We start from the raw sequence: 14,973 nt of genomic DNA, 5'->3' as shown, positions 1-14,973 counted from the left end.
CTGCTGCTGCAGCGGCAGGGCTCTCGTGACGCTTCCGGTCGGGCCCGGAGAGTAAGATAGAGCGCAGAGCGGCGCGAGAGTACAGAGAGCCAGAGAGCCCGGAGAGGAGAGGACGCGCGCGGTGCACACCGGCGCGGCGCGAGAGTGTTGCGCGCGGGTGACGAGGAGAGAGAGAGAGAGAGTCTCACGTACGAGAGAGGGAGGAAACGACACGGATAGGACGACGATAGAGAGGCAAGGGCGCCGCGCCGGGGACGGTTGGACGAGAGAGGACCGAGCGGATAAGGGGGACCGGCGCGGGCGGGAAGAGGATGCGGCGCGCAGCGCAGCCAGCTGACTCGGGAAAGTTCGTGGACGACCGTCATCGAACCGAAGGAATGGAGGATAGCAGCACCGGCGCACGGCCGATGCAGTCGGCTGCCACCGGGGAGCCAGCTGACTGGCCGGCTCTCGGGCGTTTCCGCCGCGTTTCGGCCGCCGTCGGATCTTTGTCCGCCGTTGTGCACGAGGGTACCGGCGAGCGACCAGCCGCTGTCAGTTGGCGCTGTGACACCGGAGGGAAGTAACGGTGCCGTTCCGAGGAACGACCCAGCACCGGAGAGAGAGAGAGCGAGAGAGAGAGAGAGAGGAACAGGATTAGGAAGAAGGAAGTGCGAAGAGGAGGCGGAGAGAGACACGGGCAGGGAAAGAGAAAGAGGAAAGAGGAGACGATAGGCGGAAAAAGGGAAAAGAGAGTGGAAAAGAGAACAAGAAAAAGAGAACGAGAGAGAGGGAGAGAGAAAGAGAGATGATCAAGAGTGCACAACCGAGGAATTAACGATTGGCGGAAGGAACATCGTTCAGGAACACACAGGCTCTTCACCCGAACATTGAACACGACACCCACTCTCTCTGCTCGACGAGTAACACCTCGCCGTCGTGATCGCCGGTATCGAGGAATTTCGCCGGTGCCGTTTTCATACATTAGGTTAGGTCGAGGGAAGCCCAGGTATATCCATCGAGGCGGAGCTCGACGCCCATCGCCGCCGCCGCCGCCGCCGCCGCCGCCGCCGGTCCCGACAAACGCAGCCGGAACGGAGTCGCGAATTGCGGAAGCACAACGAGAACGCGAACGGGGAACAAATGGCAGGTGGGAGCGAACGTCGAGAGTAAGATAATGACGACTGTGATATAACAACGGGGGAGAAGCGCCGCGCCGTCGTGCTTGCGTTTTTCCGGGGGTGCATTTCGCGGGCGCGTATATATGCGTGCCGATATATTCGCTCGTGCGAATCGACGTGACGTCCCGAGGGGCAGTCGAGGAAGGGCAGTCCGTCAGCGGGAGGAAAGCCTGTGCGGAAAAGCGGAAGGCGGTCCACTGCACGCTCGCCGGTCGAAGAAGCGCCGGGGGATCACGAGGACGGCTGCGATTCCGTTCGGTAAGTCGTCAAGATTCAGAATCATTTTCATCCTCGCGACAATCAATTCAGCGAAAATCGCCTACACATGGGGGGGCCTCCGACGCGTGAGAGAGAGAGGAAGAGAGTGCGAGGACGATCGATGGCCGACGAGTGCACTCGCGAAAATGATGTTGCACCTAACTGGCGGAATGGCCTTTGCCGATTACGCGAGCCAATTTTTCTCCCACGTCGATGACGAATTGCAATTGTCTCCGTAAAATTGTTACGTTTCGCGAGAATTACGCTATCGCGTCAGATCGGCGAAACACTCGGTCGGAAATTGGAAAACCGGAGTCGGTGGGATTCGAAAAAGATGATCGAAAATCCGGAGTATTTCAGGAGCTAAGAGGATAGATTTGGAAAAGAAATCGCGGAGATTTCTGCCTGGTTAAAAATACGTGAACGTAAACGTACGGTCGGAAGGAGAAAATTTAATCAGACGCGTAAGGCAATAGGCACGGGATAATGTTCGTTCGCGTATCACGAAAAGGAAAGCGCGAAAAATTTGAAAGCGTGAAAACTGCCGTCGGGCACTCGCGCGGCGTTTTGCACTCTCTGCAATTTGCATCGAAATTAGCTTCGCGAAGTCGACTTTCGTCGATCGGCTTATTAAGCAATCATACGTCTCGATACTTCTTTTTATCTATATATACGTATATATACGCATCGCGCACGAACAATCTGTCATTAAGGTGATCCTAAAGCTGTCTGTAATACCTACACTCGTTTTTAACAATATTTGCTTCGTATAAAAATTCTACAACTTGATGTTACAAAATGAGGGTGCAGGTCCATTCAGTAGACAGACCAAACGAAAAAGTTAAACGAAAAGCACGATAATGTACGTACATTATCGTACTTTTCGTTTAACTTTTTTGTTTGGAGTCTCAGCCTAATTCTACAAACGGTACGATATTCCTTGATGTCTACTGAATGGACCTGCACCCTCATTTTGTAACATCAAGTTGTAGAATTTTTATACGAAGCAAATATTGTTAGAAACGAGTGTAGGTATTACAGACAGCTTTAGGATCACCTTAAGCGATATAGGCGAGCGTCCGTCTGATCGTGCTATAATGTGCGATTATCGGATTACTCATCCAGCGAATTCTCTAGAAAACCGATCCTGTCGCTTATGCCACGACTTAATGCCGCTCGCAACATTAACGCTTATTGTTAGATGCGTTTTTGACGATGCGAAAATGAGAATCGGACCGCCGCGTTTAGCGTAGCGGCGGGAGAGTACGCCGGGAATCTTTTGTCTTGGAGCTCTTTACGTGTCTTATTGTTAGCATTTCCGTGAGAGAGAAATCTAATGTGGCATATAAATATCGTGCCGCGCGCAGCGTCGCGTGATGGATCATCGTGCAGCAACGTTCCTAAATTTTAATGGTCTCGAACGCGATGCCTTGTTTAACCCATTTAGAGGGAATTAGTCCTCGTAGCCGGCTGCACGACCCTGCCGTCGTCAATCGGCTACGCGCTAGTTAGACCGTCGTTGCTATCGTACGGATAGTTACAATATGGGCCAGTGATATTCCACGTAAAAAAGAAAAAGTTCCCTTCGCTTCTTGTATCTCGAATATAACACACTCCGATGCATTTTAATGCGATTTACGTAACCCTCTTACCGCACACGCGGCTTTATGGGTATCGACTTATCGCTGAAGTTCCATTTTATCCGGCACTCACGACGGCACAAAGACTCCCCCCCCCCAGCCCAGTTTTAAGTTGCGTTATGCATAATTTCCCGGTTAGGTGGAAATTGGATTGCGCAACGGAGAATTAATGGCGAGACTGAGATTCGTTGACCCGCGCTCCGCTCCGCTCGCGATAGGTATACATATCTAATATGTATCGGTTATCTCTACCTACCTACACCGGCGGTAGCAGTTGTTCCGCTTGCGCTCTCAGATTAAAGGATTTGAGGGACCGTTCTATTATACGCACGCGAGGAGGCGCGGTCGCGAGGCACACATTCGCCGCGACCAGTTTCCCCGGGTGCACCGTCTCGGGGGGGCCGACGAGCAGCCGATGAGAGACGTTCGATAGCGGTGTCTGAGCCGGCGAACGTGTATAACAAGCTCGACGCACGTGCGTTCGCATCTTCCACGTCACGTTTCGCGGATCACGCGAGCGATCGTTCGACTTACGTTGCACGAAGCAGACGACACGGGGATTCACGTCGCTCGGTGAACTTATCGTTTCTATTTATTCGTTCGGGTTCATTGCGCTCCGCCACTTGTTTCTATAAAAAAAAAATCTTCCAGAGACATGATCGAGCACGCGGCAAAGTAGGAGCTTATGATTTTATAAAACTGAGCCTGTCACAAGCGGTTAATATATGTACATACGATATATCACAAAGTTGCGATTGTTGAGTCACCTCGTTCGATTGTATGTACTTGCGTGAAGTCCAACAGACCCGGTTGTTGAATATTACACGACAGTTAGAGGTACTTTCTCATTGTTAGATAAAAATAGATAAAACCGGGAGATTATTCAATATATAATAAGAAAAAATAAATCATGAGAGGAGCGATATTAAAACTTATAAGTGAGTCTTACCACGTCTCGCTTGATACTCAATAGGAAGTCTCTTAAAATTTATTTCGGTTTATTACGATTTCCATGACTTCACCTTAGAAGGAATACTTAATGGAACATGTAGAAAAACCGCGAGAAAAGGGTCGATCTCACCGCCTGTGTGTATATGTGTGTGTGTGTGTGTATGTGGGCATGTAAAAAGAGAGAAATGAGGGACACTGCGATAATTCGACGCGAGCGATCCGCTCGAACCGGCCCCGATGGAATTGAATTCAAATTAAATCGAATTTATTTGCGGATCACCGTGTCCCTGCCGCTATTCTCACTAACAACGCGAATCTCTTTCGCCGTTCTCGCTATCTTCGGAACTTTTCCCATTTCCCATTTGGTGCGATATATAATTACGTATATATATATTTTCTCGGTTACGGCTCTGTAATAAATCTTTCGCTAAAAGTTGCTCTCGCGGCACGATCTCGCGACGCTTCCTACATAAAAAACGCAAAATCACACGTGATGCGATTTAAAATTTTCACAGCTATCGTTAGCATTCGTATCTCGCTCTGAAATATTGCGCGGGACCGGTTTGCGAAATTGCGTTGCATCAAAGCGGAATGCGTTACGTGTGATTTAATAATTAAAGATTAAAGGGAAAACACGCTCGAAAATGTTTGTTCAGACATTTTTTTTTGCTGACGCAAGGTCTGGGCAAATATTGCTGCGGAAGTCTGGCACAACGCACGTATGTATGCACGCGGTATATCGCGGCGCACCGTCGGATTCGCAATTTTGGCTGTGGACGCGTGTATTTCCATTCGCGGGCAAAAGCACACGGAAACCTGGGAATAGCGCGGTTATCGCGGCGTTTGGACAGAAAAGCCTGCACGGTGGGCCTTTATTGGCACGTTGACCGCGGAGGTTAATTGATAGGCGTCCAGCCAACCGGATTTGAAGTTTGGTACGTCGGTTCGGCGCTTTTAATTAGAACGCGCGATGTACCGGAAAAATTTCTATGTCCGACAAGGCCGCCGACACCGATGCATCGTGAATTCTCCTCTCGTGAATTCTTTTCACCTTCGGTGAATTTCTTTTTCGGACAACGACTCTTTTCGATCGTATGATCGCAGAACGTATCATAGGGCTTAATTCTACAAGGACGATATTGCTCACCGAAGACTGAAATTTCTATTCTCGTTTTGTGTCGAGAACTCTCGCCTCCGTTTTTGCCTTGAACAACGCTCCGACGTAGATATAAGTGACGTTTCTTAACGAGAAATTAATTCTTGCTGCGAATAGCTCACGATCGTGGCTGGATTTGAAACGAGAAATAAAATTGATATTAATATGTCGTGCTAACGTAACCACACATTATTACCAATGTTTATAGCACGACATATTAATATCAATTTTATTTCTCGTTTCAAATCGATGTGATATCAGTACCGCGAAAGTTTCAGTTACACACCGATATTTAACATCCAATACCGGCATGATTGTTTTTTTTTTATTCAGCTTGAATTGAATGTTCGGATATCTTGCTTTTGTAGAGAGATGGAAAATACATGTTCGCGGACGTGCGATGCGTAATTCTCGGGTTGCCGTGTGGCCACTCCTGGGATCGTTGTTCGCAACTTATTAGCAGTCATTGCGGGCCCGCTTCTACTTAATGCATCGTTTATTGCGTTAGCTCTTCGATGCGTCGTTGCCGCTCGGCGGCGTGGGCGAAATTCCATTCCGCGCGCCACGAGTATCGTAAGTTTCTCTCGAAGCCATCGGGAGTTATCAGGGCGACCTTTTCTACCGGCTAATGCCCGCCTAAGGAGCTACCGTGCCTAACGATGCGTTACGACGATTGTCGAGAAACGAGCACGAACGCCCACGAGGTTAACACTTTCACAGACGATAAATCTTCACCGGCCAATCGGCGGTCGCGAAATTTTGTGCCGCTAATGCGCCGGCAATTAGCCGTGCTGCTTTTTCTGAGGGACAGTGCTCCAACTTTTAGCTAGTAACTTGAACGAGCCGAACTTTCATTACCTCCGTCATTTACGCAAATTAAATTATTTATATATAATATTTATTATAAAACATGATATATTTATAGAATTTTTTTCCGTTTTACATAAAAGAGAATATTTATACATTCTACTTAAGACATTTTAAATTTGCTGTTATAAAGGTAGTGTATTTAAATAAGAATTTTTTTTCTTTTGTCTGGAAAACAAGCTGTCTGGATAAAAATTACCAGCTGCTACGTCAATATCTTGATGTAATATTAAAGCGTTTTGCCGCGAGGCTCTGATCTTGATCGCGCGATCATGCGCGGCGAGCCGATGATTTATCGTGCCACGCTATATGCAACAAAAAAGAAGCGGCGGAGTATTATCAGGATGTTGCGCCTGCCTTTTTGTAACGCGTTATTGAGGGTCTGCTGTTATCGCGCAAAAGGTTTTTCAGATAACGGCCTGTTGAACATGCATGACGCGTGCGCGAGTTTCAATTTGGTGAAATTCTCACATCCCGCAGCTATATTGACGTATTCTCGATAATTTTCAATTTTTCCTTCGACCAGACATGAGAAGTGTGGAAACTTTGATTCGATCGACGTGTCGCAATACCTTGCGAATACGTTCTGAGATTTCTTCTAACGATCCCTCGCATTATTCGATTTGTTCAGTCCGTCAAGATTGCGTAATGAAGAACTTTTATAATTCTTTTATCGCATTTTTTATATTTTTTACGCATACTTGACGAATCATAGTAATGATGCGTAGCTCCTAAAATTATAATAAATACGGACTGTCAACACGAAATTCATCCGTCACGGACTTGGCACGGAAGTCCCGTCGCGCACGGTCCAGCGTCGTTCTTCGTGCGATCCCGTTTAGTATCGTCCCGTCACACGTACATGATCGAACCCGCGGTGGATTTTATGCGTTCGTGCGCTCCGCCACGCTGACAAGAGAGGCCGATGTCGAAAGTCGGCCACGGACGTTCGCGTAAGGTCGTTATTACGTCACATAATCACGATCCGACGAAAATTGTTAGCGATCGCCTAAAGACCAGATAAACCTCTCGCGCGCCACCGTCACTCGGCGTTCAACATCATTGTAAAAGCTATTTTATTTTCCACATTTAGATACGGAATTGCGGGTGAAAAGATGCGTGTATGTAATCGGGTGAAAATACGAGCCACGAAAGCCGATACAGTTTCGGTACAGCTCGGATTTCGATGATGTGCGAGAACGTTTCGGGTTGGTGTCAGCGATGCTGCATTTCGCTTTTTCCCTCGAGCGTCGAGAGTCAAAAAGTCGCCGAAATTACGGGCCGTTCTCGATCGCGCTACCTATATCCGCCGTGTGCACTCCGTGCGCGCGAGAAGCAAAGCCCGAAAAGCAGGCGAGAAACGTAGAGCATGAAATAACGATAAAAATTCCGGGAGCGTGTTTTGTCATTCTCTCTCACAACTCTCCTATTTCTATTTCCCTGTCATCGCCGGGGATCGCCTCTATCGTATCGGGCGCTCTATTCACGGCTCATAGATTCTTAAAGCTTTCTCACGCGGCGTCGACTCCGAACCAGCATTTGCATCACAACGCGAGAATCGTTCGTAATATACGGCGGACGATGCCATAAGCACGGAAGCATCGATTATTCTTTTGGCCGCTCCCGCCGTTATCCGCCGTCGCGATTGCAGTCCTTTCCCGTGCGCTTGCCCTTCTCTCCTTCCAACCAAAAGGACATACACGGTGTTCGCATTGTGCATTGTGCATCCCCGCAGCGCGGGCGCGGGCGCGGGTCGGAGGGCGGGGGGGATTTCAAAGTCGACTGAATCGCGCGACTTGTGTAAAATCGATGAAATAAATTCCATCTCTCGCCTCCTCGAGACGCGCTATCGCAATTTCAGGGCCTCTCGGTGTCACTCACGTATTCTGCATATTGTCATGCCGTCATTTTACTGGAAATTGCGTGTAACGTGTAACATTATGCGGCGGGCGGGCCGCTCCCATCGCATTAAATTTTAATGACGGATTCTCTCTCGACAATTTAAGATGGATTTTTCGTTAACGGCAGCTGTCGAGACAGCGATACTTTTTGAAATACTGAAAACCCTAACCAAGTAATTTTCGGGGAATTAATCGAGAAAGATAAAACGGATTAACTCATTATTAAACGTGGGAAGGATAAAATAGACGTTTTTTATTTTTCACGCAGTTGTAAACTCGAATCCATTTTTTTTAAATATTTATTTAAATTAAATAAGTAGAACGTAGTTTATTAATTAATTTTAATACTGATACATTTCTCTGATCGAAAAAAAGCTGATTGTTTCTTGATTATTTATACATTACGGCTTATTGTCTCGGTTCACGATTGGACGGTACACGATGGGAGGAACGGCTATAAGTCGCTTGCGAGCCACCGAATTTAATTGGCCGTATTGAAACGGCTCGTAAGTCAACTAGACAAAAGAAAATGTCAGGTAGGTCAAGAACCGGTTTACCGCCTTAGCGGTATTATACATACTCGGATCGTGCCCAGGTCCTGTCTCCGGATTCGATGCATTCGGCGCTCTCTCTCTCTCTCTCTCTCTCTTTCTACCTCCTTTCCTTTTCTTCTTTCGCCCCTTCCACTCTCTCTCTTCCTTCTACACCTCCTTTCAGACGTTGTGCCTTAATTGCAAAACTTTTTCGTCGAATTTCTACGGTTTCTCAGAAGATTGGTAATCACGAGAGCTCTCTTCCTCTCCGCGTCTCTTTTTTCCTTCCTTTCTCTCTCTCTCTCTCTCTCTCTTTCGCTCTCGAGCGCTATCCGCTTCTTGTTCCTTCTGTTCTACCGGGGGGCATTTTCTTAGCACGCGAGCAGGCACCGATGTGATTTGCGCTCGCGATCGTTATACGGTTTCGTTCCGAGGAAAAAGGAGGATAAAAAACCCGATGCGAGGCGGGACGAGAGAGAAAGAGAGAAGCAAAGGCCAGAGGCTGCCTATGGGCGAGTGCGCATCATTCCGGGACGAAAAGGACGAATTGAAATGCGAGAGAGCGCGGGCGCAGAGGCGGATGATGATCGATCGCCTCTCTCGAGGCCTTGAATTCGATTTTAGCTTCCGGCGACGGGAGGAATGCATACCGTACACCACCTCGTTTCTGCATTTCTTTCTGTGTTTTTTTTTTACCTCTTCCTTTCCGTATTCCGTTTCTCCCCCGCCCCCCCCTGAAAAAGTCGACGTCGAGTTTTCCGACTGCGCGCGAGATCCGCGATACTCTCCGTATCGGATCCCGGCGATTTTCCAGATGCGCGCATTCGATCGCGGTTGAAGGATGTCATCGGGAGAGAGGATGGGCCGGGGCAGACCCTCTCGACCGAGCGAATTATTTCAGCGGTCTCGATTTTTCGATATTGCACTCGGAATGACATGGCGGTTTCTCGATGAGACGCGCCCGATTAATACGTTCCCGCGTCAGATTTTTTCGAGGTTTTTCCTCGGCAAAGCGAATCTCGTTTGATAATTAAATCGCCGCCGTACTTTCATCTCAGCTCTCTGCTTGAACTTGAATCACGTCACCGTCGCAGCAGCGTTTAACACGCAGTATAACGGTTGCTTCAGGCAACAAAGTTCGCGGGACGAAATTGCCCGCGGGCTCTCGCCTCCCGAGTTTAGATATCAAGCCCGAGACATCATTAAATGCGTTTTACTCGGGAGCGACCCGATTAAATTCTCAGATATTAATCAGAGCACGTTTATAGCGAATCGCGCGCTCGTATACCATCGATATCCGCGGTATCGGTACGCGGCGGCGGCGCGGGCGCGGCGACTCGCGCGGCGCGCTCGTAAAAGCGCGAGAGCAGTGACTATAAATAGAACGGCACGGCCGAGGCTTTTCAGGGTAAACCGACTTACTCGGAGAAACTTTATTAAACGAACCCGCGCGCCATTAATCACTCAACGACGGAAATGCGTCTGGCCGGTAAATAAATGAAAGCTCCTAGGCCGTAGGATATATCGGATCGAGGGTGGTTGGCTGGCTATAGCTGGCCGAAAGAGAGAGGGAGAAACTTTATAACCCTCGATCGAACGTTCTCGTACCTGTACGTTCTCTTTCCGCCTCTTCTTCTCCATCCTCCTCCTCCTCCTCTTTCTCTTTTAAAAGGAGGACTTTTTGACAAAGTTTGCGCCGCGGTAAAAGAGAGAGGAGACCGAGACTTCTCTTGCCCGGACCGAGGAGGAAAAAATCGATACGAGAGAGATCCTGTTGTATGACACTGTCGACCGATGGCCATTCGTTCTTCTCCCTTCGCGATTTGGCATGCCTGACGCATGGGGGCCAAGGCTCTATTTCTAGCACGGTCAGCGTGCCAGCGACAGAGAAGTGCAACGGATCCGCTATAAACTGCGTTCGTGTAAAATGGCGACCGATAGCGATCCCTCTAACGCGTATACCTAATCCCTCTCGCCGAAATACGCGTTCGCAGAAGAGATTTTCGTAATGGAGCACGTTCGAGCGGAATTTCGCAGATGGTGGTAAATAATATCCAGCATTTAAACGACTCTAAGCCAAGCTGGCCAAATCTCGACGCTTTCCTTGTTTCAATTAAACGCCAGAAGCTGCGGGTATGGCACTTTTAGCTATTCATATGACGGTTTGCGTTGCAACGCTACATTGTTCTGGGAAAATGAAAAGGCCGCACACTAAATCCTAGCGCGGAGTTTGAGTCAAGTGTACGTTCACTTATATTATACCGTATATATATATTACCGTTCACTTGTCCAATCTCGACCTCTCTCGTCAGGAAGTGCAGATTGAATCGCCTTTGTAAATCGTCATCACAGTTACGCCTATACAATTCATAAAGAAAAGAACATCATTCTGCCTGCCTTTATCGTTTCGATGTGTGAATTTTTCCGGTCGACCTTCCGCGTCCCGGCGGAAATTGCTTCCAATCGACAGCCTCCTTGATTCAACCCTCGGGGTATCGAAACGCAATAACATTTCAATAGCGGTAACATTCAATAGCGAGTATCGCGAAGCGTATATACATTTCCTTATATTTCTTCGTTCTTGAAATTACTTTTTTCCCGTTTTATCGCATCCTGACTCGACCTGCCTCGAATTTTCGCGAATTGTATAGATTGTCTTGACTGGACGTCACGGTCCAGTATCCCTCCGAGTCGTATATCACACGACTCCCGTTAAATCTTTACGTTCGCTCATATTCTCGGGTCGGCTTTCAATGTTACGTTCTGCCGGCCGGGCCGTTTCTTTTTTCGGTCGATCGTAAAGTTGCGGACATGCCGAGCCGGGCCGGGCTGATCGCGATTGCGGATCGGCGCTGATTTAATTCGGCACGTGCGCATACGTATGCACTCGACGAACAACGCGCGAGTACGAGGTGAATACGTCGGTTGGATTTTTACGAACCGGTCGCGATGGGAGTTCTTATAAGAGCGCAGCCGAAATAGTGTTTTTAAAGCTGACGAGCGTGCCGCGCGTATCGAAGAAAGAAACCTCATCCTCGTCTCGATTCTCCCTGCGTCTAAAAGCTCGCGGTGTGTACCTTGGGAACCGAGCTATCGATAGAAAATGCGCTCGATTCGTTCCACGGTTTCTTCGCCACTTTCTCCCGAACGTGCGATCGGCGATCGTTTACGATAGACGAGACTATTTTATCGTTCAAGAAGGCACGGGCGGAACGAATCTTGAATCAGAAATGGCTTCTTTTTTTCTGCAAACTTTCGTACCCCGCGTGTAATAGGCAACGAACAATTTAAGTTAGCCGACATAAAGAGTATTTTATTTCTTTCTGCGAAGCGAACAATAATTAAATGTCATTTGTATATTATATACACGGAGAAAATTTTATAGTAAATATTACTATGGTGTCGCACTAGCTGCGGACCATCGAGGAATTTCAAGTTAAAATACTATAATTATTGTTTTAAAAACGATTAAATAACGTAATTTTTACCATAAACATAGTAATTTAACTTAAAATTCCTCAATGGTCCGCAGCTAGTGCGACACCATAGTAATATTTACTATAAAATTTTCTCCGTGATTAGCATAATACAGTTTGTTGAATATTTTATTGTATTAAGGCTTTATAAAATTATAACGTCCACAAATATGAAAAGAAAAATGTATAGGTTTGCCGAGTTTATTGAAAAGTTATTCTATTACATGAAATATAAGCGTGAATTTGTAGTCATCTTTTATCACTTTCTCGACTTAATCGAGTGCAATTCTATCAATGCAGTACTATCGTTGTGCGTCAGATGTTATCGTGTCGATAAGTATTATCGCATTTTACGTCGAAGACGCGATAATTAGGTCCATATATTTATACGTAACTTATCTTGTCTCGCGGACTTCTCACAGTTTCTTGTCTGACACGGCTTGTGCGAATTCTTTTTCTTCAACTCGCAGACTTTACGTTTCCGGTTCGCCGCGCACCACGGCGAACTTCCCGAGGCTTCCGACACGGCGCGTGTATCTAATTGACCGTAAACTTGACGAAACTAAGCAATTGTGAACTTAAGATTGCATTCAAATTTTTGTAATACACATTTTGAATATAAATTACAGTGTATAATAAATTTAAAAAAAAAATGAGATGTGTCTTACAGTTTTAAATGTATCTCATGGAAATAGAGGGCAGGAAATTAAAATGTTGAACAACGCACGAATAACAAAAACTATATTTGAGCTGTTGCAAATTTATTGGTGAATAGGTGGAAGAAAGGACAGAACTCGGTCGTCGAAATTGCTGCGAAGATTCCACGATAATGCTTAGTCGTTCCCGCGGACTGTTGCGGACTTCCCGTTATACTACTAGCACTCAGGAGCTGCTCGATTGCGGTAATGCCGAGGGATATGCAATTTACGTGAGTCTTTAATTTACAATCGGCCGAGAGCGGTTCTTCAAAGCGATCCATGATTCCTGCGATCCTTGCTGGGGTCGCAACTTCTAGCGCGACTTTTAATTGCGTTTGGTAAGCGAGCGCAAGAACATCCTAGGTATAATTAACCTTCGGCGATCTTCCTTCGAGGAACCTCGACACGCGCGTCATCGTCCAGTAACGCACAGTTTATAATGGGGAGATAGCGCTGCCGTGTAGTTCGTACGCTGATTTAACGCTAAAATTCCACGTTCCAACGCGAAACGAGGTACGACATATTACGGGCAATCTCTCGCAGATCTCTTCTTGCATTCATTGGGCGCGCGCGACCAGACACACGACGTGATCAGCGGTGATCACCGTATTCGGGGCACCATATGTCGCAAGCGCAATCCCTGTTATCACTGCGAAGGCCGTTCGCGATCGCGCCGCGTCTCGCGTGTCTCGCGGAGAACGCCGACGCGTGTGCACTCAATGCGAGCTCCTGCGTGCTTCTGAAGCTCTTCGGCTCGGCTCGAGTATCTCCGCATCGCGGCCGAGCCGTGGCATGCAACTTGTGGGGGGTACAACGACTGAAAGTGCATGCGCGGTGCATTCGCGATTCTCTCTTTTCTCTCCCCTGCCTCCCACCTCGCCCTCTCCCTCGCGCCACCGTCTCGCTCATCTCGAATCTCGAATCGACTTCGGTCTTGCGGGAGTAGAAAGACATCGGGCACGTCGACCGCAATTATCGTGGCAATTCGTCTTGAACGCGCGGGGGACGACTTTTTCCGCCGAACGATGGATGCACCGTTGCACGGCCGCAGGCCGCACCGTCGCGTCGCGTCGCGTCGCGGATTTTCGCCGGGAAAGTAGCGCGACGTAGATCGTCACGTTACTCAGGAAGGCGGAATCAAACTGGTCTCCGCTCCGTTCATCGATTCGCGATGAGGTCGCTAGGTACTAGGTACTAGGTCGACGTAGCTACGATGTTTTTTTTGTGCGACTACTAGATCCGGAGACTAGCGGGGAAAGACACGAGGGTCAAGGGTCAAGAGGTTCGAAAGATCCGCGTAGCCGAGAAATTAAATATCTGTTTTATGAAATCGCCTAATTTCTTCCAAACAAAATTTATTAATATCTTTTAAATTATGGAGGATTTGAGTAGATGTTGATTATGGGAAAAGATAATTAGCGTGTAAGGAGTAACGAAGAAATATCTACAATCTTGAACATTGCATACGATAATTATGAATGATTTTATATTGTACCATTCGGCAGCAAGTGTGATGTAAATTATAAACTACAGATTTATTTGTTATTCGCAGATTTAGGCCTATTAAGCATATTACAGCGAGCGAAATGATCGCCGAGTGACTTCAAGTGAAAAGACCGAGGAAAAGACCGAATAATTTTTAGCAATGTACTTGATCTCCTTTCTTTTTCGCGATATATATACCGTATCGTATTGTGCGCACGTTGCTCCGTTTCGCGCCGCTCGATCGAGTCACTTTTCGTCGATTTTTGCCAACGAGCGCAATACGGAGCGCAATCCGCTTACGCGGCACGTTTTGAGTTGTACAAATAGCCTTGCGTCTCGATCCTCCACGTAGCGGCGCCTTATTATGCTTAAAAGTTCGTTATCGTTGGTTATACGGATCGCACATGCATACGCGCCCCTGTTGCCAGGCACGGATGCAACGAACCGAGACGAGCGCGGAACATTCTCTGCCTGGAATTACTGAAAAACACTGCAGAGATTTTCGGATATTCTTCTTGCTTTTATAATTAATCTCGTTTCTCGACAACAACGTGAAAATTATAAGACTGCTTGAATACAAAAAAAGTCAATGCAAACTTGTCTTAAAATAAAACTTATTTTATTTTATTTGATTGATTGAATATAAATCGGTGTATAAATAAAATTGACGTTTTATGGCGAAGATACCTGAAAATATTGCATATCAGTAGCCTTCAATGGCACCGATATTTCATGGTTTCATTCGGCAATGCATCCAACCGATATCTCATTTTCCATATCGGGAAACGGCGATTCTATCAATTCGTGACACGGATATGTCCCTGTCAATTTATAGCGCATACTCGCAC

At 47.2% G+C, this 14,973-nt stretch overlaps 1 protein-coding gene across 10 annotated transcripts in view; it reads left to right on the top strand.

The window, feature by feature from the left end:
• LOC139811377 (growth factor receptor-bound protein 14) overlaps positions 1 to 14,973 on the top strand; it is a 250,329-nt gene that overhangs the window by 182,420 nt on the left and 52,936 nt on the right. For 8 of the 10 annotated variants that reach the window (XM_071775649.1, XM_071775654.1, XM_071775655.1 and 5 more), the window contains one exon: positions 12,718 to 12,870. The exons of the other annotated variants lie outside the window; for them this stretch is intronic. In XM_071775649.1, the coding sequence (XP_071631750.1) occupies positions 12,718 to 12,870 (153 nt within the window). The remainder of the gene's footprint in view (positions 1 to 12,717; positions 12,871 to 14,973) is intronic. 10 annotated transcript variants of the gene reach the window in all.

The sequence above is a fragment of the Temnothorax longispinosus genome, chromosome 4 (genome assembly GCF_030848805.1).
Source record: "Temnothorax longispinosus isolate EJ_2023e chromosome 4, Tlon_JGU_v1, whole genome shotgun sequence".
NCBI lineage: Eukaryota > Metazoa > Arthropoda > Insecta > Hymenoptera > Formicidae > Temnothorax > Temnothorax longispinosus.
This window is presented reverse-complemented; position numbering and strand designations above follow the sequence as displayed.